Source organism: Cnephaeus nilssonii (assembly GCF_951640355.1).
Source record: "Cnephaeus nilssonii genome assembly, chromosome: 17".
Taxonomy (NCBI): domain Eukaryota; kingdom Metazoa; phylum Chordata; class Mammalia; order Chiroptera; family Vespertilionidae; genus Cnephaeus; species Cnephaeus nilssonii.
Window position 1 is genome coordinate 21478270 of NC_137088.1, and position 27959 is coordinate 21506228.

Consider the following 27959-nt stretch of genomic DNA (forward strand, 5'->3'; position numbering starts at 1 on the left):
TGTTGTACACAGGGGAAGGATCTCAGAAGATCAAGAGCTTATGATGTGTAGAGAAAGCAAAGGTTTTGAGACCCAAGTAACTCAATAAGAGTTCAATGGATCTGGATCAAACTTCACAATGAATATCCAATTAAGAAAAATAGCAGGAATTGACTGAGCAGTATCAAGAACCAGGAACCACCCTGGCCGGTGTGGCTCAGGTTGGTGGGATGTTTGTCCTGTGCAACAAAAGTTGCTGGTTCGATTCCTGGTCAGGTCACATGCTGCCCCACACTGCAGGAGGCAGTCAATTGATGTTTCTTTCTCTCTCTCCCCTTCATCTAAAAACAAACAAACAAACAATAACAAAAAAAAACACAATAAAAATTAAGTATAGAATAATAAAAAGAATCAGGTATTAAAGTTATCAGTAAAGTTAGAAGTTGGTTTGCTGGGAAAATAAGTATCAACAATAGTAATTTAATATAATGAATTTTCTAATACAGGTGAGCACTGACTTCAGATGATAAAACACAGAGGCTCTGGCTGGCATGGCTTAGTAGTTGAGCATGGACCTATGAACCAGGAGGTCATGATTGGATTCCCAGTCAGGGCACATGTTTGGGTTGCGGGCACAGTCCCCAGTTAGGACCATGCAGGAGGCAGCGGATCAGTAATTCTCTCTCATCATTAATGTTTCTATCTCCCCCTCTCCCTTCCTTTCTGAAATCAATAAAAATATCTATTTAAAAAAATTGCACATAGAAAATAAATGGTCTAGAGCTGACAACAGGAAAAATAAAAACTAAGGCCACTTTTATTGCCCTTTAAAATTGTATGTGCCGATCCGATTTTTTTCAATAGATGTAGTTACACATGTTGATGTATATGTGATTTGATATGTATGCTATTTTGTTGTATTGACAAGCTTCAAAATTTCATATGTCAAATTTTCGGAAGGTGTTAACATCATAGATATTTTTACAATTAAAAATGTCGAATTTCGTGCAAGAAAAAAGAGCATTTGGAGTTTTAATTCATTACTGTATTTTGAAGAAAAATGCTGCTGAATACTTTGGGAAGCTTATGGTGAACATGCTCCATCTCAAGATACTTGTGAATGCTGGTTTAAATGCTTTAAAAGTGATGATTTCGATGTGAAAGACAAAGAACGTCCAGGTCAACTGAAAAAGTTTGAAGATCAAGAATTACAAGCATTATTGGATGAAGATGCATGTGAAACTCAAAAACAACTTGCAGAAAGATTAAATGTTGCTCAGGAAACAATTTCCAATCATTTACTAGCAATGGGAAAGATTTTCAAGGAAGGAAAATGGGTGCCACATCAACTGAACAAAAGACAAATGGAAAACCAAAAAGTCATCTGCTTTTGGTTTTCTAAAATGTTGCTTTAACGGCACGAAAGAAAGTCTTTTTTGCATCGAATTGTGACTGGTGATGAAAAGTGGGTTTATTTTGAGAGTCCCAAATGCACAAAATCATGGGTTGATCCAGGTTAACCATCAACATTGACTGCAAGGCCAAATCGCTTCAGAAAGACAATGCTCTGCGTTTGGTGGGATCAGGAAGGTGTGGTGTATTATGAGCTCCTAAAACCAGGTGAAACTGTTAATACTGATTGCTACCTACAACAAAATAATCAATTTGAACCATGCTTTGATCATGAAATGACCAGAATGTGCCAGAAGACACGGCAAAGTAATTTTGCTTCATGATGATGAACCATCACACAACACACTTCAAAACCAGTTAAAAACACGTTAAAAAAATCTTGCCTGGGAAGTATTAACCCACCCGCTGTATTCACCAGACCTTGCTCCTTCACATTACCACTTGTTCCGATTGATGGCACATGCACTTTCTGAGCAGCACTTCAAAACATACTAAGTGGAAAATTGGGTCTCTGAATGGTTTGCCTCAAAACAAGAAAAGTTTTATTGGGACGGTATCCACAAATTACCTGAAAGATGGTGTAAATGTGTAGCTAGCAATGGATATTACTTTGAATAAAACACTTTTGATGTTTCTCTTGAAATTATCGTGTTTTCTTTGATTACAAAATCTGCATTATTAACTGATACACCTAGTATATGGGGGAAGTACCCAATAGATTATGGTAGCAAAGACCAACCACATTTTCAGGGAAGAGTTACATTGAATTAATGTGAGGAAAAGAAGGGGATACAAATAAATTAGGGCAGACAGAAAACATACACATGTGACTAAACCCAAATAGAAAATATTGCAAGTCTGGCAACAAGGTAAAAAGTTACTATCCTATCTAATAATAGAGTAATATGCAAATTAACCATCACTCTGCAACAAAATGGTGGCCCCCATAGCCACAAGATGGCGGCGCTCAGTCCACTCAGCTCTGCTGCTGGAGTGTCCAGCCTGTCCGCAGGAGCAGCGAAGCTGGATCCGCCTCGGTAGGGGTTTCTGATCCGCCTCCAGACACGGCAGTCAGAGCCTGGACAGCAGGGCATGGAGGCTTCCTTGGCAGCGGGGAAGCCCCAGGCCCTGCAAACAGAGCCTGGACAGCAGGGCATGGGGGCTTCCTTAGTGTGTCGGTGTCCTCAAAGCCCCCAGGCCTGGCAGACAGAGCACACTGCAGGGCACTGGGGCTTCCTTCGCATGGCGCATGGGGAGGCTGGCAGAAAGCGGAGAGCAGGGCATGGGGGCTTCATCTCCATGGCTGCAGCAAAACCTCCAGGCCCACAGAGAGCAGAGAACCACGGGGAGTGGGCCTAAGCCATCAGTAGGACATCCCCTGAGAGCTCCTGGATTGTAGAGGGTGCAGGTTGGGCTGAGGGACCCCCATACACGAATTTCGTGCACCGGGCCTCTAGTAGAGTGATGGTGAACCTATGACACGCGTGTCAACACTGACATGCGTAGCCATTTCTGATGACACGCGACCGTATGCCGAGGATGAAATATTTGCTGCTCCTGAGGATGAAACATTTGCGACTAGCGTCTTGGAGTTAGTTTTTTCCTCAAAGTGACACACTACCCAAGTTATGCTCAGTTTTTTGGCGAAGTTTGACACACCAAGCTCAAAAGGTTGCCCATCACTGCTCTAGTGTAATATATAAAAAGATGGCAGTATCACCAAAAGTAAACCCATCTTATGAGATGACCTATAAACATCTATCATATAGGATTTATTCTTAAAATTTAATGATCCTCTTGCCTAGCCGGTCTGGCGCAGGGGTTAAGCATCGACCTATGAACCAGATCACGGTTTGATCCCCAGTGTGGGGCGTGCAGGAGGTAGCTAATCAATGCTTCTCTCATCATTGATGTCTCTGTCTCTCTCTTCTTCTCCCTTCTCTAAAATCAATAAAAAATATATTTAAAAAAAATCGATTAAAAAAAAAAATCAATGATCATCTCATAAGGTATTGATATAATATAAAAAGAACTCCTCCAACTCAGCAACCCCAAAAACCCAAACAACCCAATTAAAAAATGGGCAAAGCACTTCAGTAGACATTTCTCTCAAGTAGAAATACGAATGGCAAAAGAAGCATATGGAAAGATACCCAACAACACTAATCACTAGGAACATGACAATCAATGCCACTTCACACCCATCAGGACAATTATCAACAACAACAGAAAACAAGAATTGGCAAGAATATGAAGAAATTAAACCCTAGTGCATTTATGATAGGAATGTTAAATGGTGCAACTGCTGTGAAGTGGTATAGATTCTTAAAAAAAATACTACATAATAAAACGGTAATATGCAAATTGACCATACCTCGGCTATGCCCGTGATTGGGCCGGGAGGCACGGGGGGGGCGGGACTTGGGGTGGCCGGGGTAGCTGATTGGGCTGGTGGGAGGAGCGGGGGGCGGGGACTCGCGATCGGCCGCTGCGCTGCTGAGCAGGGACAAAATGGGGCCGGTGGCGCGAGCTCAGAGTCTGCGCCATGGCTGTGCTGCGGCCCAGCGGGATGTGCGGCGAGAGTAAACGGGCCTCCGGGGCCGCGCGCATGCGCCCCCGCCGGCCGTGCGGTGGGAGTTAAAGGGCCCCAGCGCTGCGCGCACACGCCCCCGCCCCGGCCAGCCGTACGGCGGGAATTAAAGGGCCCCTGGCACCGCGCGCACGCGCCCCCGCCCCGGCCGGCCGTGCAGAGGGAGTGAACGGGCCTTTGGGGCCTGGAGCTCAGCATCCGTGCAGCAGGGGAGGAACCAGAAAAATGGATCTTTCCAGTTCCTGATGCTGACAGCCCTATGGGTGCCAGGGTCCTCCACCTGCAGCCCCCAGTCGCAGCCCATCAGCCCCAGTCGCAGACTAGAAGCCCCCTGCCAGCAGTCCAGACAGGACCAGTATGGCGCTGTGGTGGTGGGTGTCAGCGGGCATGCTACAGACATCAAATCACTGCCACCGAGGCCATCCCCCCCCCCCCCCACTCGCAAGTAGTATGGTCCAAGGGGGTGACTCCTAAGGCAAGGCTCCCATGGCAGCTGATACTCACCATGCCAGATGAGGAAGCCAGACCTGAAAGCCCAAGCCCCCTGAGGAGGCCCCAGGACAAGCATCTTCCCAGAGGCTGTGCAGAAGGAGGGGAGGAACCTCTGGCTAGAGGCCGGGGTGAGGGATGCTGGCTTCTTTGCAGGCCAAGACAGGGCTGAGGGACACCCGCCCCCCCCCTGAACCCCCGTGCACGAATTTCGTGCACCGGGCCTCTAGTTAAATATAAGACTCAACAATTCCACTGCTGGGTATATGCCAAAAAGATGTAAAAACAGGAACTTGAACAGATATTTGTACATCAATGTTCATAGCAGCATCATTCACAATAGCCAAAGGTAGAAGAAACACAATAGTCCAATAAAGGATGAATGGGTAAGCCAAATATAGTATATACATACCATAATATATTATTCCACCTTAAAGAGGTAGGAAATACTGACATGTTACAATATGGATGAACTGTGATGACATGCTAAGTGAAACAAGCCAGCCATAGAAGGACAAATACTGTATAATTTCTCTCACATCAGATTCCTAGAGCTAAATTCATGGACAAAAATAGTATGGTATTTGCCACAGACAGGGATAGGGAAAAAATGGGGAGTTATTGTTTGGGTACAGTTTCAGTTGGGGAAAATGAAAAAGTTCTGAAGATGGACAGTAATGATGGTTGCACAACATGAATGTACAGAATACCACAGAACTGTAAGCTTAAAAATTATTAAAAATGTAAATTTTATATTATGCATCATTCAGCAACATCTAAAGATAATTGTTGCCAAATAAACTGCAATATTAGGAACTATTAATGATACATAGGAAAGAGTCTGCATGAAGTCAAGCAAAATCAGGTGAAGATTAAGAATCATTATTCCAACACTGTTAAAAGTAATTCATGTACTTAAAAAAAAAAAAAATCCTAAGATCCAGAGACATGAAAGCATGGAACAGAGTATGGAATTTTGAAGGGAAAGTGGAGGAGGATGGGTGGGTGGGAGGTAATCAACCAAAGACCTTGTATGCATATATGCATAACCCATGGACCCAGACAGTGGGGTGGTAAGGGCCTGGGGTGGGGCAGGGTTTGATGGGGAAAAGGGGGGACATATGTAATACTTTCAACAATAAAGATTTTTTAAAAATTTAAAAATGACACAAATGTGCACACACACACAAAATAAATAAAATTCTTACCCGAGGATTAATTTTATTGATTTTAGAACTAGGGATGGAGGGAGGGAGCAGGAGAAAGAGACGGAAACATCAGATGTGAGAGAAAAATTGGGTTGCCTACCATTATGCGCCCGACCAGGGATCCAACCCACAACCTAGGTATGTGCCCTGACCAGAAATGGAACCCACAACCTTCTGGTGTACTGGACGACACTCCCAACAAACTGAGAAACCCAGCCGAGAGAGAGAGAGAGAGAGAGAGAGAGAGAGAGAGAGAGAGAGAGAGAGAGGGGGGGAGGGGGAGGGGGGGAGGGAGGGAGGGAGGGAGGGAGGGAGAACTATCAAAGCTTGACCATTGTTCTAAAAGGACACCAACTCTCCTAAGGGAATTCACTTATCAGGACATAACTTAGTTACATGTCACCAACTGAACATTGGCATGACAGTATTTCTGATAGTATATTAATGTGCATTGTTTTAAAATTAGTCTTAGGGTGCACTCCCTCTCCAGGAGCACATCCATGCCTCACCCTTCCTCCTCTTTTTCCCTCTCAGGCCCATCTCCTAAACTCTAAGGGGCTCCACAGACTTGCAACCAGGGGAGCAAAAGGCAGCAGCAGCAGCTGATCCCAGGCTAACCCCTAAACCTGTTTCCAAGGCCCCCATTTCTCTAACTTCTCAGTGAGCCAAAGCAACCCTGCCTCGCTCTCTTGTTGCTTCTTCTCTCCTAAGCCCTTCCTTGTTGCCGTGTCCCTAGCTTTAATAAACATGCCCTCAACATCAACTGGAAAACAAAATGAGTCTTAGGAGTTTGCATTTGGTTAGTATTAAGTTAGTGCCCCAAGCCCGATCACCCTAGAATGAACCGATAATACCAATATTTGAACCTTTAAGGCTAAGAGGCTGTGTTTACCTCACCAAAGGCACAATCCTTAAGTCTTTATTCACCAGATTGGATTTATCTAACAAGGATGTAACAAATACAGAACAGGGAAGGAGAATGAAGGTACACATTACAAAGAGAAAAGGCAAAGACATGGGAGAAAGGGGAGAGGTTATTTACAAGTTACTAACTAGTATCAGCTCCCTCCAAATATCAAGAGAGGAAAAATTAGTAAAATTAACTTAACTTTACCAATTATGTCTATGAAAGACATTTTATCTACAGACAACAAATACTTTATTAAGAAGCTTGAATATTATTAAATTTCTATAATATGCAAGGAAAACATGACTCTGGTTTCTAGTTCCAGGTGTAAGGACCTTGGAAGCCACCATTTCATCCTGAAAAGAACAACAAACTGACAGACAACTCTTCTTAGATCTGTAAGCGAAGTGAGGTCACAAGGCAATCTGCTACCCTCAAAACCAGAGAGAGACAGACAGGCAGATATAGAAAATCACACCTCAGAGCAGAAACCTAAGGAAACCAGTGCTCAGGTAGGAAAACATAACTATAATTGACAAATTACTGGAGTTAAGGTGCAAACAAGCCTGAGTTAAAAACTCCAGGGAAACCCAGTTTTAACAGGGGCCACCGCACATTTTTTAATTTTACTACAGGAACTTGACCAGGTTCTCACAGAAAATATCAGAGAAAAATCCTCTTGTGCTCCTGGCAGGGTGAGGGAAAAGGACCCATTTTGAAATTAGCCAGATGCCCTGTTCTTAACAAGGCCTGCCCCCAGAGCAACAGGTTAATCTAAGTGTAATCTTCGGGAATGTTATCAGTGTCTAAAGGACCTGGGGAAAGTAATACCCAACTCCAGCCAGCTCTAGCCTCCCAGGTGGGAGAAAGGAAAATTCTAACTCCAGATCACTTCAGCCATCCTGTCACCTCTAAGGGGGGAGGAAAAAAAACACCACCTGACAAACTGAAGTTCACTGTCCAGACACATAGGCTCAATAAAAGACAGACTTAATCACAGGACTACAGAATATTTCCCTTCCCCCCAAAACTAAAGACGTATTTACAGCAGTTGTTTCTACCCATTGTATTATATCCAGCTAGCAAGGAAAAGTTACAAGGCATACTAAAAGGCAAAAAAAAAAAAAAAAGGTTTGAAAAGACAGTAAGCTTCAGAACCAGACATAGCAGGTGTTGCAATGATCAGATGGGAATTTAAAACAAGTAGGGTCAATGTAATAACAGCTCTAATAGCTAAAGAAGACAGTATGGCCCTAGCTGGTTTGGCTCAGTGGATAGAGCGTCGGCCTGTGGACTGAAGGGTCCAGGGTTTGATTCTGGTCAAGGGCTTGTACCTTGATTGCAGGATCCTCCCCAGTCTGGGCCCTCCTGGTCAGGGCGCAAGCAGGACGCAACCAATAGGTGTGTTTCTCTCACATTGATATTTCTCTCTTTCCCTCTAAGAAATCAATGGAATAATATTCTTGGGTGAGGATTAAAAAAATAAATAAAAGCACTGACTTCTTAAAAAAAAAAAAGAGCATATCAGAATAGATGGGCAATGTCAGTAGAGAGATAGAATTCCTAAGAAAGAACCAAAAGAGATACCAGAGATAAAACAAATGTCTTTGGTGGGCTTATTCGAAGACTGGACATAGCTAAAGGAAAAATCTTAGGCCTTGAGGACATATTAATAGAAACCTCTAAAACTGAAAATATAAAGAGCACAAAGACAGAAAACAGCTACAACAAAAAACCCCAGAACAGAATATCCTAGGAAGAGCTATAGATCGAGGAAACGCAGAGAACGGCAAGGAAGATAAATGCTGAAATATCTACACTTAAGCCTATCATTTTCAAACTATAGAAAATCAAAGATAATGTGCAAGGATAGTGCCCAGGCTATTTTGCAAAAGAAGCTTCTTTTCCCCTTCTCTTTGGTGATACCCTTTTTCTTTCTGGTTTAAGAACCTAGCACTTAATGCTTTCCAGACCTCAAGGGCATCTCCCAGGCCTTTAAAACATTACCGGCCTTGAAAGCGACTCTTATGTTTAGCAATATATCCAGCCATGAAATGAGCTTAAAAGTTCTAATATGTATCTGAAAATTTTACAACCCAAGAATGAAAAGGAGCAAATTAAAGAAGGGAGAAGAGACAGGGGAAGACTCTAATACTAGAGTAATAACAGTTATAGGAAACTGTAGTCCCAGAACAAAATTATCTATGCCAAGCAATGCCCCTCCCCCCCCCCCAAAAGTAAGAGTACCTGTACAGGAGAAAAAAAGATGAAAAGACTGAAATCCTTTTGATCCTACAATATTTAAATAAAATTATTTCTGGTTCAGAAACCAAATCTGGAAAAAGATCTTACAGAAATAAGTCGGGGTGGGGGGTGGGGGGTGGATTCCATGAATATATCCACTATTACATGATTACCTAAAAGAGCAAACAAAAAATATAAACATTAACTGCCCAACTATAAGGGTATGGTTAAAAAATAAAGTAAGAGTGTAAATTTTAAAAATAAATATGACTATAATCCAGAGTTATTGAGAAATATAGCAATTAACAAATGAAATAGAATACAATAGTATTACTATTATAAGTGAATCTATATAAAATATCATAAAATTGTAAGTAGTTCACAGGGAAAGGAAATACAATAGGTTATAAAAATATGCTTGACCTCATTCATAATATGGAAAATTTATACATAAAAAGTGTAGAGATCAATGCATATAAGAATAGCAAAGACTGACAAGTATGATGATACTTTGAGTTAATAAAATAGGGTTATAGGCATTCTATGCATTGCTGATGGAGAAGGCAGTTTGGAAAATTTTTATGAGAATTACCAATGTATATAACCTTTGACAGAGTAATCAACTTCTAGAAGTTTATACTATAGAAATACTTGAAATATGTGAGAAATGACTATGAATTAAGTTATTCACTGCAGCACTGATAAGAGCCAAAAATATAAAACAATGTGCAAATCCAAAACGAGAGAACTAATTAAGTATATCCATGCAATTGAATACTGTTACAGCCAAGAAAAATTAGGATGCTTTTCATAAAATGACATGGAAACTTGGCAGACTGTATTTTCCAACATGGTTGCAGTAAGGTTTCCCACAGTACACTCGTCTCATAACACAACACTGAAAACTCTTCTCTTGAATCTGTTGAAGCTTGTGACTAGAACATGCCTGATACTATCTGACTTTTGGGCCTAGACCATAAAAGGCTATCCAGCTTTCACCTGGTACTTTTGGGACACACATTCTTGAACCCAGTCATCATACTGTGAGGAAACCCAAGCCAGGTGGGTGAGACCACCGGTAAGTGTTCTGGCTGTCAGCTCCAGCTGAGGTCCCAAGACTGCCAGCATTAGCTGCCAGATATGTTGAAGTGATTTTAGCCCCAGACTGACTACAACCCATGAGAGATCAGAAAACCATTTACTAGGCCCACTCAACCCCCAGAACATAGGAGAAAACAGCAAATTAGTGAATCAAAAGAGTTCATTGAACAACAACATAAAAATAGAAGTAGTTTACTATAGGTAGAATTGTGGCAGCATCATTTTACCAAACAGCTTTAAACACTTCAGCACCACCAGAGGGCATTAAGGAATTAAGTGAGACACAGTAAAAACTGTTTATGATCCCAATATGTGAAATAAATTTAAAGAGAAAAAAAAAGGTTAACTTGTATTGATTGTATTGTTGAATGTGGTGGAGAGTACACACTTTAAAAGAAAGTTATTGTATAATATGGACGAGAGTACACATTTTACAAGTTGGCTGTAGAAGAATCCTTATTTACTAGCTCAATCTGCTCAGTTTAAAAATGTGTATGCAGGGCTTATAAAAGTGTTGATAAAAGGGTGCCAGGATAAGAACCAGCCTTTCTGTATCCTAAAAGAGCAAACAAAAAATTTAAGACAATGTGTCTCCTAATTCATAGCAATGTTTAAGTAGCCACATATAATAACATTTTAGTCTAGAATACTGGAGAATAATTGATGTTAAGATTATTAACCCTTTGCACTCGCTTTTTTCTCGATTCCTTTATTCTACTCGGGATTTAATTTTTTAAATAACCCATATTTTACAAAGCGCGGCAGTAGAATAAAAAACTGGAGTTTCTTTTCATACAAACTTATTTATTTGGATTTTTTTATATTTCAAATTATTGATACATTCAAAGAGTATAAAAAGAGCTGCTACCGATGCAAACCGTGTCGAGTCACACTCAACATCCGAGTGCAAAAGGTTAAAAGATAACTTTAGGTCAGAATGGGTACAAATCTTTACAACTTTTTGAGTAATACAATCTATCTCAAATACTGAATATGTACTTTCTAAAAGGAAATAATCCATATCTATAAAAGCCAAGCTACCGGAAGGACTGGTTGTTATGGTGCGCACTGTGGAGGCCAACTGGCCCAATCAGGGCCCGATCCACGCCCCCCCCCAACCTCCCGCAGCCCCTCCCCCTGGCCAGCCCTGCCCCCGATGGGCCCCCATCAGGGAGGGATGGCGGACCCAACCTGTGCACGAATTCGTGCACTGGGCCTCTAGTATTATGCATAAAGATAATATTCTTTCACTGGAAGCCAAAGATTAAACTACACAAATTCTAACTCTTGCTGTATCAGAAAGAATAATGAATATTTTAAAAACCATTTTTCTCACCAACCAAAAACCATATACTGGTAGTCTGTCTCTAGGTCTTGTGTCCTTTCTCAAAAGTGCTTGTAATTGAAAGTAATGTACAGATGCAAAAAGATAAAGGCAAATAAATAAATGCCCAGATTACAATTATACAAACAAGTCTTTCTGAATGGCAATAGTAGAAAGTTTACTACTTCAGGAAAAACATGAGTTTTTCAGATTTAAATTTTCTGGCTGGCTTTTATTTCTCAGTTTAGGAAGCAACTTTAATATCTGCATACATGTAGTATTCTATTTAAATGTAATTTCTCCCTCTGAGAAAACTTCCACAAATAACTTAGTTGATGTGGGAGGCATACATTTAATGTAATATACATGACTAAACACTTTTGTGAAGACTTATTAAGGGGGAGAATATTATTAAGATTTTACCATACTTAGTTGTAAATCCTCATGTTATATACTTGAATGAATCTGCAAAAACGTCATTATTAGAAAAGCTCAACTTTAGGACGTAAGTGCTTCTAGTTTTTTAAATCTTATTTGTTCCTGTAATTTTAATGAGAAGCTTTACATTCTAAGAAAGAAAAATCTGAGCATAAAATTCTTAAACATTATCAAATGCTATGTACCAAGTAGAAGAGTCATAATTCCAAAATAATGGCATGTCATGACAATGTAACGAAATATCATTAGTGATGAAAATGACTCAGCAAGGGCCTGGCTGGTGTGGCTCAGTTGGCTGGAGTGTAGTCTCACATACCGAAAGGTTGCAGGTTTGATTTCCGGTCAGGGCACATACCTAGGTTGTGGGTTAGATCCCTGGTCAGGGAACATACAGAAGGCAGCCAATCGATTTTCTGTTTCATATCAATGTTTCTCTCTCTCTCCCCCACCCCCACCCCGCCCAAACACACACACACTCCCTTCCTTTCTCTAAAATCAATGGACATATTATTCTGTGAGGATTCTTTTTTTAAAAAAAGGACTCAGCAAAAAGTTATGTGATGGCAGTGGTAATAGCTAACATTTAATAAGCATTTTACTCTGTGCTTAGGCATTGTGCCAACAAATATAAACACACACACACACACACACACACACACACATTTTTGTTAATCCTTGCAGAAAGGTCTTTCAAGTTAAGTACTACTATTTCCATTTCATATAGGGAAAAATAAAGCTGGGTATGACTTGCCTAAGATTGCTGGTATGTACTAGAGCTAAAATTTAAAATCAAACCAGGAGGATACAAAGTCCCCACTTACTTTCTTAAAAAAAAATTTTTTTTTTAAATTGATTTCAGAGAGAGAGGGAGAGGGAGAGAAAGAGAGAGAGAACAATAATATATTGCTCACTAAATATTCTAAAAATGACACAATTTTTGTGATTCAAAGTAAAAGCTCCATGATATGGACTACATTTTTCTTTTTTTAAAGAGGTTTTTATTGGTGTTTTTAGAGAGTAAGGGAGAAGGTGAGAGAGAGAAACATCAATGTGAATGAGTACCTACTGGAGGTCAGCTACCTTCTGCATGTCCCCCACTGGGGATCCGGGCATGTGCCCTGTCTGGGAATTGAACTGGCAACCTTTTTGGTGCACAGAATGACGCCCAACCAAGTGAGCCACTCTAGTCAGGGCTGTACTACATTTCTGATGTTCATCCATTACAAAAACACAAAACACTAAAACAATGTAACACTATGTGATTATATAAATATAAGAGGTTGACAAATACTATTATACTGCTGAGTCTATTAAAGTGGGAATACCACTTATCTAGTGTATTTCTGTATGTAGGGATAATCCAAGAGGTAGTCGAGTTCTGGAATTTATCTTACTGGAAGGGTTTAAGACTATGAATAAAATTCTCAAGCGTACGTACTCGAGAATATACACTAAATGCATAGCATAAAATTATGCTTCTTGAAAGATGGAATCTAAGAAGCTGCTACATGACAGTGGGTATACGCCTTACATATTTCAAAAGTTTGGCTTTTTAAATGTATAAGGTTAAAATAAATTCATATATACCTAAAAAAATATAGTACTGTTTAATTGCATACCTTTTAAAATATTGTGTGTCATACCTACTGGCTGGTCGCTTAGCCTTGGAAAATATTGTGAATCTTAAAGCTGTTGTGGTTCCTCTGACATTATCTAATCCAAAGCTTCCTTTGACAGATCAAGTTAAGACCTCCAAAAGGCTGTTCTGAGCCACCACTATATAGTTATGATTTCTTTGATTAAATTAAATTATTTAATATTCTTTCTTCTAACCACAAAACTGAACTGTCAGTTGTCTCCTCTTTGTCCTACTCATTACCTTCCTCTCATCTTGGTCCTACCAAGTGCTTTTTCTACTTCTTCCCCCTCTTCATCTCCCTCTCCATTAATAACTCACTTCTTCTCTTCTGTCACCCTAGAAGCATTCTTGAACAAGTTTAATAAAATTTAATTTTTTTACAAATTAGTGTAATTTACAAATATTTAGATTCAGAAGTTTAAGATTCTTTTACCATTCTAAAGCCAATATAATTCAGCACACTTCTCTATTAATTTGAAGAAGCTTATAATTATCAAGAAATAGATACCAGATAAAATCTCGTTACTTGGAACATTAATTCTACTCTTGTTCACATCTGTATTTTAGCTCCCATACAACCATTTTAAGGATAACCAGAAAAATCAAAATGTAAAATTATCTTAACAAGAATCAAGGTAAATTTTACAGCTTGAGGTATACTGAACAGCTCTTTTCTTCACTATGTTACCTATTTAGGAATTCACCACCACACAACTGAAATTGCAAAATCATTTTTGCCAATGTGAGACAATTAAATGAAGGGAAAAAAGAACATCTTACCCCCGATGGTACTCTCTTGAAACTCATGAAATTGGCCTTTCACAAAACGAAGCACTAGGCTTGATTTGCCAACAGCAGACTCGCCCAGAAGTACTAGTTTGAACTGGCATATTTTATTTCCAGTATTTGGCCCGTTGGGTCTTGTTGCTCCTCGATTAGCCATGTCCAAATTTGAAAGAAGTCCCTAATTTCAGTCTCTTAAATGAACTTCCAGGATGCAAGGTGTCAATTTTTTCTTTCTGGAGGCAAAGAAACCTATAAAGAAACAAATGAGTTAAATATATAAAACAATAAAACAAAACAAAAATATTAATCACTTTAGCAAATTTTGCCTATAACATATTATTGTATAACAATTATATCCTTGCCTTAGCTGGTTTGGCTTAGTGGATAGAGCATCGGCCCGGACTGAAGGGTCCCGGGTTTGATTCCAGTCAAGGGCACATGCCCTGGTTGTGGGCTCGATCCTCAGTAGGGGGCGTGCAGGAGGCAGCCAATCAATGATTCTCTGTCATCATTGACGTTTCTCTCCCTTGCCCTTCCCCTCTGGAAATGAATAAAATATATCTTAAAAAATTATAACCTCTACTGGACATTGAATGCCATTGAGTTTAAATCATTTGTAATGAAATAACATAAAGGCATTAAGATTTGAGCCTTTAATCATGCAGCTAAATCCCAGAGCTTTAAAAATAAAATAAAGTTAGACTATTATAATCCTTAAAAACGAAGAACCCTGACCTGGTTGCTCAATTGGTTAGAACAGTGGTCGGCAAACTGCGACTCGTGAGGCACATGCGGCTTTTTGGACCCTTGAGCTTTTAGCAAAGGCCAGCTTAGGAGTACCCTAATTAAGTTAATAACAATGTACCTACCTATATAGTTTAAGTTTAAAAAACTTGGCTCTCAAAAGAAATTTCAATCGTTGTACTGTTGATATTTGGCTCTGTTGACTAATGAGTTTGCTGACCACTGGATTAGAACATCCTCCCAATATGCCAAGTTTTTGGGTTCGATCCCCAGTCAGGGTACATACAGAAATCAACCAATGAATGCATAAATAAGTGGAACACCTGGCTGAAAATTTTAATTTTCAACTATAATTGACATTCAGTATTACTTTAGTTCCAGGTATGCTGCATAGTGATTAGACATTCATACAACTTAGGAAGTGACCTCCCCTTAAGTCTAGTACCCACCTAGCACCCTACAGTATTACAATACTAGTGCCCTGGTGCACGAATCAGTGCACATTGACAGAAAATTAACTATAAGGTGGCCAGTGGGGTGAGATGGGCTGGACACGCCCTGGTCCCTCCCTGGCGGTTACACCTGGGGCGGCACAGCAGCTTGAAGGTCATCAGCAGAGTGACTCAAAGGTCTGTAGAGTGAGCAGGGTCCCACCAACAGGTGGGGTCCCTTGGCCTGGCCTGCAGGAATCAGGCCAAAACTGGCTCTCCGACATCCCCCGAGGGGTCCTGGATTGCGAGGGTGGTTCTCGGGTGACCCACCCCGGAATCCAGCTCCTTCCTCTCTGGTTCCAGGTGCATGACCCTTGAACCACCGCTGCCAAGTCACGGCAGCTCCTGCGTTGAGCGTCTGCCCCCTGGTGGTCAGTGTGTGTCATACCTACTGACTGGTCGCTTAGCCTTTTAAATATATAGACTAGAGGCCCAGTGCACAACATTTGTGCACTCGGGGGTCCCCTCAGCCCAGCCTGTGCCCTTTAGCAATTCGGGAGCCCTTGGGGGATGTCTGACTGACAGCTTAGGCCTGCTCCGGGCCTAAGCAGTCAGTCGGACATCCTTAGCGCAGCCACAGAGAAGGGAGAGGCTCCCACCACCACTGCTGCGTTCGCCAGCCTCGAGCAGGGCTTCTGGATGAGTGGCGCTCCCCTTGTGGGAGTGCACTGACCACCAGGAGGCAGCTCCTGCGTTGTTGAGCGTCTGGCCCCTGGTGGTCAGTGTGCTGTCACAGTGACCAGTCTTTCCACCGTTCATTCAATTTGCATATTACCCTTTTATTATATAGGATTATTGACTATATTCACTATGCTCTACTTTACATCCCCATGACTATTTTGTGACTGCCAATTTGTACTTGTTAATCCCGTGGACAAAAAAAGATTTTTGGCTCCCAGGTTTTTATGTCTAACAGCTTAAAGATGTAAAACGGTTTCTTCATGTGCTCAAGTACACATACATTGAAGTGTTAACAGTGGTTTCCTATGTGGTGAGCTTATTAGTGTCTTATTTATTTACACTTTCTGTAGTATCGGGGCTAACAATTAAATATCTTGTTATTTTCTATTTAATACATTTAGAAAAAACTAGCCTGAATGGCAACTCCTGTCTTCTATTAACTAGTGATGCTAATTTTCAATCTTAAAGGTATTAGCAAACATTTAAAGAACGCTTTTCCAATCTACTCACAAGTCAATCCTAAAATTTCCTTTTCTCTCATCTGTAATCAAAACCTGATCATGTGCTTACTAATAATATTAAATCTGACAATTCTCTCCCTAGAATCATTTTTAAAAAATATATTTTTATTGATTTCAGAGAGGAAGGGAGAGGAAGAGAGAGATAGAAACATCATTGATTGGCTGCCTCCTGCATTCCTCCTACTGGGGATCAAGCCAGCAACAGGCAAATGACCTGGAACAGAATTGAACCCGGAACCCTTCAGTCTGCAGGCTGACACTCTATCCACTGAATCAAACCAGCTAGGGCAAATCATCATTATATTTCACTTAGGTACCTCATAAGAAATTTGCCCTCCCCATAAAATGAGTTTACATAAGAATCTCTCTTGACAATGAATTCATTAATAAACACATCCAAGAGACCTTATATTTAAGACAATAAAGTCACCTCTGCGTTATCTAAACAGCAGCGTGGAAGAGTCCTTTACGGTAACACGTATTTACAGATGAAATAGGTCTAACTGCTTCCAAATAATGGGGTTGTAGACTGGCCATACAAAAGAGAACTTAAACTAGGTGATGGGTTCTCATTATTACTCTTCTCCCTACATCTGTGTATTTAAAAATTCTTCCAAAAAAAAAAAAAAATGCTCCAAAACACCCCCTCCCCCACCCCATAAAAACATACCAGATCTGGGAATCTAATTTGGCTGGCCGTACCAATTTTTGCCAAAGCAAGTTCTTTCATTTCCAATTCGCTATTTCCAGAATACCTAATTTACATAGCTGCTGTGAGAATTAAATGAGAGATTATATGTAAAATAATCTCCAATACAGTGGGGCACATAAAATTGAAAACTGGTAGAAGCTCTTTGATGAGATAATGACCAAATATCAATAGAATGTCATGTAGACTGAAAATGCATCAACACACCTTCAGATATTATACACAATAGCAATGGAAATATTTTCCAATTGTCTAATTACCTTACAAAACAGCAAATTAAACTACTCAAGGGAAAATATGCTCCGAATTTGCATGGTACTTACTAAATTTCAGGAAAAAAACATCAGATTCCCATTATAAAAAAATTATAATTTAGCTTTGCCTTCTATTGGATTATGATTCGCCATAGGCTTTCAAACAGAACATAACTAAATTTAATTATATACAGTCACCTTAACATTGTGAAAAACTATGTGCATTTATTTGCATTCACCATTGAAACTTGTTTTGCAAAACAACGATTTTGCATACAATGCATTTTAATCTTTCGAAAAAATTTTAAACTGGTTTTCTATCATCAGAATTGTATTAATAACAGCAGCTACCATTTACTGGGCCTTATATTGTGCCAAGCACCATTCCATGACTTTTGCTTACAACAATTCTATGAGCTCCTATTATTGCCTCTAGTTTACATTAAAAATAAAAGTTTCTGGGCTGTCTTGAATTATCACAGAGGTGTACAGGTATTTTTTTTTTTCCTACTACTTAAGTGAAAGGCAACGGATTCAACACTCTGACTGCATGAAACAAGACAAAAACCAAAAACGTGAATGACGCCGTTCAGTGCTTAAAATGTCTTAAGTCTATCGGGGGGGGGGGGGGGGGGTAACCAGCTTCCAGGAGAACAGCAGAGCAGGTTTAATGGTCTCTACCCCGGGAGCGTGTCCAGCGGCCTAGTTGCCCGGAGTTCTTTAAAGATGCGGTTCACCACCTTCCTCAGATAAGACAAGAATCTCTAGACAGCCTATCTTGATGAGCCACCTCCTCCCTCCAAGGCCCGTCTTCGGAAGTCGAAGGTAGGCGGGGCTCCCCAAATTCACACCTGCTGTAGACAGACCCTGGTTCCTCCATAGAGAACACCTCAGTAACTGGTACTACACTCCGGGTCGCCGGAACCAGCGGGGCCCGCCAGGCCTCAGGGCCCTCTTCCCGGGCCTCTCCCCTGGAATCGGGCCCGGTTTTGGCCGTCTCCCCCTCTCCCCTGAGACTGCCGGGGCCCGGGGCCCACGAAGCCGCGGCCTCCAGACGCCTTCGCGGCGCCATCTTGAGAAGGGAAGAGGGTGACACCCGTCGCTCCCTCCGCCAGACCGCAAATCCTGGTCCTCCAGAGCCTCTGGAAGGATGATGAGTCCACGGGGCCGGCGGGGCGAGACTCCCGAGTTCGACAGCTCTCTGGTCCCGGGTACCGGCGCGCGCGAGGTGGGAGGGGCGGGGGGCTCGGTGCCGGCAGGGCCCCCGACACACCGGGGACAGCAGATAGCCTGGGGTCCCGGCCCGCCCCGGTTACCTTAGACCGCAGCTCGCAGGGCCGCAGGGCGGAAGCTCCTGGCAGCAGGTCCCAGGCGGGAGCCCCAGAGAAGTCTGTGGCTTTGGCGGCGAGGCGTCTTCTCCTCGCGCCGCTCCCCTCAGACTGGACGGTGCGGGGCTGGCGCCGTGGTGCCGCCCCCGTCGGCCTCGGTCTCCGCCTCTCGCCGCTCCGCCTTCCTCTTTCCTTTCTCCTCCTCCTCCTCCGCCGCCGCCGCCACCACCGCCACCACCGTCGGCGCACGAGTTCCCCCTAATGCTTCCTTCTCCTCCCCCTTCCTCCGCCTCCTCCTCTCGGGCCGGCCGCGGGCTCCTTCGCGAACCAAAACACAAACACTCCAGCCCCGGCGCGGAAGCCACTTCCGCCGCCCGGCGCCGGCCTCGCCGCCACGTCGCCGCACGTAGCGAGCGATGCCCCTACGTCACTTCCTGTCGCCGCCAGCCCGACCCCGCTCCGTCAGCTCCCCGGCTCCTCTCCAAACCCTCCGGGTAGGCGCTGGTCGCCGGGCGGGGTGGGCGTGTCACGTGGTCCCGGCAGTTCCACCGCCTCCCTCCCCGCAGGCGCGGGGCCCCGCCCTCCCTGGCGCCATTGTTATCTGGGCGGCGGTCTCGCCCCCCCCCGCGGCCGGGGGCGGGGGAAACTCCATGCCCGCCCTGCTTTCGGGGAGAGACGGAGGGAACTTGTGTTTGTTGCTCCCAGTCCACGTGGGGCGGCGAATTCCCTCTGTGAATATTAACTCACAGGCCCCCTTACCCTACCCCGCAACACCCCAACTCTGGCACCCCGATTGTGGATCATGTCTAACAGGAGAGAGAGACCCCCATTATATCCCTGGGGTCGGGTTGGTCGGTGAAGGCAGTAAGTGGTATCTTACTCTAGGAAGGAGGCTAAGACCTTCCCTAACCTCAAAGTTGTCTTTTTTAAAAAGAAATAGATTGATTTCAGAGAGGAAGTGAGAGGGAGAGATAGGAACATCAATGATGAGTCATTGATCGGCTGCCTCCTGCACGCCCCCTACTGGGGAATCAAGCCTGCAACCTGGGCATGTGCCCTGATGGGGATTCAAACCCGTGACCTCTTGGTTCAGAGATGTGATGCTCAACCACTGAGCCACACCAGCTGGGCCCCCAAAGTTCTCTTTAAGAGGGGAAATCCTAAAATAATCACTTGCTTTTATTGTGCGTTTACTATTTCTATGGAGCAGAGGGCAAATTCTAAAATAATAGCTAGTTTTATTCAGAGTTTCCCTTCATGGGTTACTGTACTAAATGTTTCATAGACGTTACCTGAAGTTGTCCTCTCCAATGTCCGGCTAGCGCAGTGCCTGGCAGTCCGGAGTCTTTTTCAGTCTTGGTGGTGGAATTAATGAATGAGGCATACCTGTTTTAGAGGTAAAGAATTTGAGTCACAGAGATTGTGTAACTTGTCCAAAATCAACACGGAGTTGGTGATGAAATTCTAACCTGCAAGCCAGCCCCAGAACCTGAGTTCTTAAGCACAAATTCTAGAGAAAGGCAACCCAAAACATTCATTGCCCTCCACTGCAGACCTGCATAAGATAGGCTGCTTTGGTTAAATCTCACAGTAAGCAGTATCTGGCCAGGCATTTGAAGTAAAACAAACAAATTTTGTTTTGTAATTTGGTAGACTGTTAAATTGATTTTTCACTCAGGATAATGGCTACTTTTCAGTTTGCTGTGTACCATTTATGTGAGGGCATCAGTATTGATTGTCTAGGATGTGTACTTGGGAAAAGATACCCCGTGGGTGCTCAGTCAACATTATGCAATGAAGATGATTTGAATCCTTGAACAGCCAGTCTTTTAGTTCACTCCCCAATTACTAACTAGAAGAATGTAATGTGTCACAGGTAAATGGTATCTGTGGCACTTTATCCCCAAGGGGTTGTGCTAATATAATATGTTAGTCATGGTAATACCTCTTGGACAATCCCAGGAAGAACCAGGAAATCGGATATGTCGCATCCATTTTGGCATGTCAACAGTATGTCCAGAATCAAACCCATACCACCACAAACCTGCTTCTGCTTGGTGACTGGTATTAACAGCCTTCCAGTCACCAGACTTGGAAGGGCACAATCATCTTCAGTTCTTCCTTCTTTCTCCCATGAACTATTGTCCTTTCTATCACCAAAAATTCTTTAATCCCCAAAACGTGACCTAATCCCAACACCTTGGCTATGGTAGCATTTATATAAACTGGAATGAATGCACACTCTTGCCTTTGCAATCTATTCTTTACTCTTCAGCCAGTCACACTCAAAAAAATAAAACAGAGTATAAACCCGATTTAAAGAAAATCCCAAACTCAAAAGCAAAGTTTGAGTTTGCCACAATATTTTTAAAACATCAATATGCAAATAAAAAATCAATATGCATTATTGTGTAACACATCTCAAACTTTAATATATTTACTTAATCTTTCATGGTATATTTACTTTAAATGTCATTCAAAGCCTAGTTACTAAAGCGTTAGTGTCCTCAAAGACTTTAAGATATTTCTACACCACAGCTGTCAAATATAACTTTAATGTGATAATTTAGCGCTAAAAGAACTAAATGCAGTGCGCATGCACTTGCATAAGGTAGGACCTAAAATTAGTGATCGCCAACAGAAAGAATGTTATTTATTCCCCGATCACCAGTAAAATGAATAGGCCAATGGTCAGGAGGAAGCCCATGGCTGATCCCATCCTGAAGGGACTACATTGCGTGGGAAACCAGAGAAGTTGGTGAGCATTTGCTCTGGTGTCCAAGAGCACATTCTTTAAGTTTTCTTGCCATCTAAATCCAGTAAAGAAGGGGAGGCGGGGGAGGGGGAGAATAAGAGAGGAAGTAAGGAGAGAGATGGGCAGATGGACGGGGATCGGTCAGGGAAAGAATTGCCCGCCTAGCCACACCCCGGTTTCCTAGGTAACGCGGTAAACAGAACTTGAGCTCCTTTTCCTCTGTGAACTCCATAGGTGTCAAGTGGTAGGTAGAAAGCAGTGGGGAGTGAAGTTGTGCTCTTTCGTGAGAGTGGGGGTCCCCCAAAGGGTCAGAGGCCCCAAAGAAACTGGGAACTTCCCTTGAGACAGGTACAGGTTTCCCCTTAGAGATGAGTGCTGTTGGAGGCACGCGGGTGTCTGAGAGGAAGTCTCCCCTGAGCATGGGAGTCGGATTAACCCACAAAGGAAAGGATGATTTAGGAGAGAGGAGGGTGTTCACGGGAACAGTATCTCCCACGGAGTGTGGGCTCAGGGTAGGATTAGGAAAAGAAGATTCCCCGTGGAGGGAGAGCCCCTGGGTTAGTAATAAATATGAGGAGAGGACGGCATCATCAGAAACAAAATCTCCATTGGACAAGGGGCTTGAATTTAGATTAAAAAGACAGGATATTTCGAGGACCCCCATGGAGAGGAGTAATTTAGGAGTCAGCAGGGTCTCAGCCTCACAGGAAACGAGACCTTCCCTGGGTATGTTGCCAGGAAATGAGGGTCTTCTGGCAAGGTGTTCTGGAAGGAGAACAGGGCATCCCTTGGGTATGGTGTGTGAGAGTCCACAGGCTGTGGGGAGCAGGAGCGGTCCTGTGGCTGGTGCCCCTGAAGGGTTTGGGGCCTCAGTGGACAAGCAGCAGGCTTTGGGTGTGGAACCTAGCCAGGAACTGCGACAAGGGTCTACCTGTGTGGTGATGAAGCCCAGTGCAGAGATGACGTCTCCTGTGGAGCTGGACGTTGGGCTGCCCCAACCAGAGGAGCCAGGTGCAATGGAGAATACAGAGCCCGTAATAGGCTTGGCGGTAGAACCTTCTGAGTGCCAGTTTGCCCAACAACCTGAAGAGGAAACGGAGGCCGAAAACTTTGAACCTGGAGTGGAACCTCCAGATCGCATCAGACCCATCTACTCTGGGAAATTTTTTGATCGAATGCCGTGCTATCCAAGTGTAAGTCTTTTTTTTTTTTAATAGTATTTTCCCTGGGAACTATGTATAGCCATATCTTTATAGAGGTGATAAACGGACGATACTTGTTTGGGTTTGTGGAGTCAAACTGCCAGTATTTCATTGGGATTCTGATAGTCCTTGTCCCATTGGACTCTTTCCAGCTGTTACTTTGTCCAGTCTCCTCTGATTCTCTGCCTTCCTTTCTAGATGTCAGCTTTGTTTTCTGTGCACACCAGTAGTTCCTCTTGATTTTTGTTTTCTCCTGTGACCTTAATTTCATTCCTTAGTCTGCATTTCTCAATCTTCTCACTGAGATACATGTTGTATTCTTTTAAAAAATATATTTTTATTGATTTCAGAGAGGAAGGGAGAGGGGGAGAGAGAGACAGAAACATCAATGATGAGAGAGAATCATTGGTCGGCTGCCTCCTGCACGCCCCACTGGGGATTGAACCCGTAACCCACCTGGGCATGTGCCCTTGGCCAGAATGGAACCTGGGACCCTTCAGACCTCAGGCCGGTGTTGTATCCACTGAGTCAAACCAGTTAGGGCCATTTTGTATTCTAATATTCATATTCCTTTTTCCATTTACATGGAACCCCTTTTTTGGTCAACAGCCTGTATTGCTTTTCATTTTTTTCTTTTTTCTTTGATGAGAGAGAGAGAGAGAGAGAGAGAGAGAGAGAGAGAGAGAGAGAGAAATATCAATGTGTTGTTCCCCTTATTTATGCATTCATTGATTGATTCTTATATGTGCCCTGACTGGGGTTTGAACCCAAAACCTTGGCATATCAGTATGACACTCAAACCAATTGAGCTACCCAGCCAGCACCTTCTTTTGGATTTTTTAGGTAAACAATCATATTGATGCTTTTATCTTTCTTTCTTTAGTATATATGCCTCTCATTTCATTTTCTATATCATTGCATTGTCCATGATCAATAAAATGATATTGACAGTAAGGTTCTTTTCTTGACTTTAATGGGAATAATTCTAATGCTTCACTATTGAGTATTATTTTTGCTGAATATTTTTGATGTGTCAAGTTAAGGACACCTATATCTACTCTCAGTTTGCTAAGAATGTTTAAAAATCAGATATAGACCTTGAGCTATGAAAATGTTTCCCATTGGTTGAAATACATCTTTCCAGATTGAAATGGTTCATTTTCTAACAGCGAACTATCTTCATATTTCTGGGCTCAGCCCTACTTGGTCGTGATATAGGAAGAAGGAAGGAAAGGTTTAAAGAAAGGCTAACCAATTACAGTGCCTACAATAAAGAGACAGTATGTTAGGCACTGTGGCTACAAAACTGAAAAATGATATGGTGTCTCCTTTCAAGGAACTTAGAGTTTAGAGACTCAAGACCAATAGACAAATGATTTTATAATATGGTAAAAGTCATGTAAAAGAAATGCCTTATTTTTCTTTCCTGTTCTATACTAAGGGAACCTGGTAGATATTTGAGAAATGGGTAGAAGCAAATGAGTCACCCAATTGTAAATCTTATGAGAACTTGCTAGTTATGTAAGCCCTGGTACTGAAAATTCTCATTTTGTATGAATTTGTAAAGATCCAATCTGCAGAATTCTGAGAAGTGGGTGGTTGCATAATGGGTTCAGGGCCTTCTGGGCAGAAAGAAATTGATACTATCACATCTTTTTCTCTGAGATATTCAGAATTAGGAATATCTATGGGTAAGACACAGTGATCTTGGCCAAGGCCCAGTGGGAAGATGGAACCATAATATTAGCCCACATTGAGTTTAGAGAGTAGAAGGTGACATGATTATGGGTTGTTGGCTCTTCAGCAAGCAAGACTGGTTTTTATTAATCTTCCTAAGTTGACTTAAATCTTGAAAACCAACTGTGTAAGAAGTAAAATAGTCACTGAAAGCTGTAATATTGGGGAATGGTGAGGAGGTGGTCACATGAGATGACCTGGTATGGTTAGGAACTGAGCAAGGAAGTGGCTGAGCAAGGAGTTGGTCAGTGCAGTGGGAATTTGATTACATACAGAGGCCTGAACAAATAAGTAAATATATTGAGAACAATAGGAGCCAGGTTTCTCACTCATAGAGGAAAAAAAACCCTACAAATATGAGAAGGATAGAAATAATTCTTCTGTATTGGATAGTAATTGGAGGTATTGGTGGAAAGTGATGCAATACCTATACCTATACCTATACCTATACCTATACCTATACCTATGTCTCTGTGTCTGTCTGTCTGTGTGTACATGTCAAAATCCATACCTATGTATTTACACACATTTAACTAAACAATATAGAATTGATACAGATGCTAGTGTATGGGGGCCTGTGTATATACATACATTTCCTAATTCTATCTTCTCAGAGGACCTAAAACAATGTTTATCTAGTAATAATGAGCACACCAGAACACAGATCTTGATTTCTAAATATCGTTCTATTGAAAGTGTTAAGGTAAAAACATTCAAGTCTGTAAAGAATTTTTGTGAGTTTATTTGAGCCAAACTATCGACAATTGCCGGGAAGCTGAATCTCTACAGATTGGGATAATGCTCCAGAGAAGGGCGGTTTTTCATCTATTTTTATACATTGCAATCAAAGGAGGAGACATAGGTGGGTTACATGAAATCCATTGATGGTAGACTAGAGAGGCAGGAGAAAGCAAATCGGGGTTGGGTGTGGGGTAGGTGTGGGTGTGGGTGAGAGAAACCTCTGGGATTGGATAAAGAGTAAAATGATAGATATATACTTTTACTTAGGTTGGTACAGAATAGTTAACAGTCAACAATTAACATGATAGCAATAACAATGAAGGAATTTGTGGTATCTGTCCTGGTGCCCAGGGCATTTGGTTGTGCCCTGAGGGGTCTGGGAAAAAGGGAAGTTACCCTGACATTTAGATGATATGTTATTTTAGGTGCAAAAAGACAATAAACTCGGTTAAGGTTAAAGGTTGACCTTGTCAGGGAAGATACAGGCCTAGGAGGTGACTACCCACCATAACTGCTTTTAGTTAAAAGTTTAATTTCAGACCATCCTTTGTGGTTACTTTAGGTCTTTGAGTTTGCAAGACCACCATACAGGCCTTCCCTGAGCTTGTCAGGTTAGCATGTGGCCCCTTTTGTCCATAAAAGGAATCAGGACTCTCTGGAGCAATGGCTGACTAGGGCCAGTGCAGTGTGATATGAACTTGAAACACCTTTGAGAGCCAAAGAGAAAATTTTCAAAGAATAATAGATATGTCAAAGAGGCACAGAAGCAAGCTTGAATAGGCTCCCAATGGCCCAAACTGTTGTGCTTTGAGCATTATTATTATTTAATAAAATAGAAATCTATGAGCCCATACTGATATAAATACAGTACAGGAATGATTGAATAAATAGCAAGATAAGAAAGCTCCCTTGCAGTATAATGCTAAGTAATAATGTAGATGGAATGATGGAATTAGAAAGTTACCATTTGGCAATGATGATAGTAATAATGATTTAGACAAGTCTCATCAATGGATGCCAAAATTTAGTGAGAAACTAGATATTTACAGACAATAATTATTAATTACAAAGGAAAAATAACTTTTCGGTGGAGAAAGCCAGCAGACATTACTTTCATTCAGTGATCAAACTTAACACTACTAGTAATAGGACAAATTGACAGTGTGTGCTCCCTATAGAACACACACTGATTTTGTGATATCCCTGAAAAAAAAAAGTGTAACTTCAATAAGAAAAAGTAGTCAAACTGAGGGACATTTTATAAAATAACTGGCCTGTATTAAAAAGAACCAAGGTCATGAAAGACAAGGAAACATTAAGAACTGTTTCTGACTGAAAGAGACATGACACCTAAATGCTATGCATGTGTGGTGGCTGTGGAGGTATCTGGCTCATCTCCCTTTAAGAAGACACGCTGTGGGGAGTATACTTGATTGAGCATCCACCAGCTGCCCCCTAGAACTCCCCCAGCATTCACCAGGCCACACTCCCAGTGCCTGGGCATGGCAAGGATACTAGAACGTGACCCTTTTTACCCAACATGGAATTCCTTTAATGGGAAGTTCAGACTCAGAGATCACCCTTTGGCCTGGGTGATTTTCTTAGAACTGTGCTATCCTACAACATTCTTTCTTCTTAATACTTCCTTCCCTGACTCCTTTTGTAACCGGACAACCAAGAGGTCCAGGCTGCCTGTCACTACTTGCTCCAATTAAGCAGTGACAGGGTTGAATCATCCTGAGTGTTTCTTCCAATGATGCCAGCAGTATGGGAAAGCAGCAGGTCACCCACAAAAATCTGCTCTGCAGCCCCCATAAACCAGGTGCTTATATTGGGTAGGACGAAGATTACATGGGGAAGTAGGGATTATAGGCATGGGAAAGTAGGCTATGGGGGCTGGGGAGAGACTCCATTGTTTGGGCAACAGGGTTGTTAATCTTGTTGTGTTAATAGACCGTTCTTGAACGAGAATGGACAACATTCCAAGGTTGACTGCCTGGTCCAAGGTTGACGTCAGGTCCAAGTTGACTCCCAGGTCCTGGGAGCATACAACTCCCAGGCTGGTTAGAATGTCCATTCTTTAATCAGAACAAGGCAATCTCAGTTAACAGGGTATGATTAGTATTCTTATAATTATAGCTAGTCCCCAATATTCTATTTTGCCCCTAACACTTTCACAGGTGTCATTGTCTAAAAGCTCTTCCTGCCATCTCCTCCCCCTTTATCTTTCACAGTTCTTTTCCCTAAAAAAATCTCTTACATGTCTAATCTTGGTATCTGCTTCTCAGAGAATCACATTATGATCTTGGATTTGGTCCTTTTGCCATAAAGGGCAATATTGGGATAACTGGTGATATTTGAATGGGGGGGGTCATTACAGAATTTCCTGATTTCTGAGGCCTTTAGTAGTTTTTTTAAAGATAATAAACCAGCCTGGCCGGTGTGGCTCAGTGGTTGAGTATCAACCAGGAGATCATGGTTTGATTCCTGGGTTGCAGGTTCAATCCCCAATTGGGGTGGGGGGGGCGTGCAGGAGGCAGCTGATCAATGATTCTCTCTCATCATTGATGTTTCTATCTCTCCTTCTCCCTCTTCCTTCCTCTGTGAAATCAATACAAATATATTTAAAAACATAAAGGTAACAAGCCACAAGGAAAAAGAAAACAGAAGAGGAGACA

General features: G+C 42.2%; 2 protein-coding genes across 2 annotated transcripts in view; one reads left to right on the plus strand and one right to left on the minus strand.

Annotated features, from left to right (window-relative positions):
• RAB5A (RAB5A, member RAS oncogene family) overlaps nt 1–19045 on the minus strand; it is a 35426-nt gene extending 16381 nt beyond the window's left edge. The window contains exons 1-2 of the mRNA XM_079795349.1: nt 18835–19045; nt 14113–14367 (exon numbers count right to left, since the gene is read on the minus strand). Coding sequence (XP_079651475.1) covers nt 14113–14275 — 163 coding nt within the window. The 5' untranslated portion in view covers nt 14276–14367; nt 18835–19045. The remainder of the gene's footprint in view (nt 1–14112; nt 14368–18834) is intronic.
• A 344-nt stretch (nt 19046–19389) lies between these two features.
• Nucleotides 19390–27959, plus strand: part of EFHB (EF-hand domain family member B) — a 42942-nt gene continuing 34372 nt past the window's right edge. Inside the window, exon 1 of the mRNA XM_079795347.1 lies at nt 19390–22794. Coding sequence (XP_079651473.1) covers nt 21970–22794 — 825 coding nt within the window. The 5' untranslated portion in view covers nt 19390–21969. The remainder of the gene's footprint in view (nt 22795–27959) is intronic.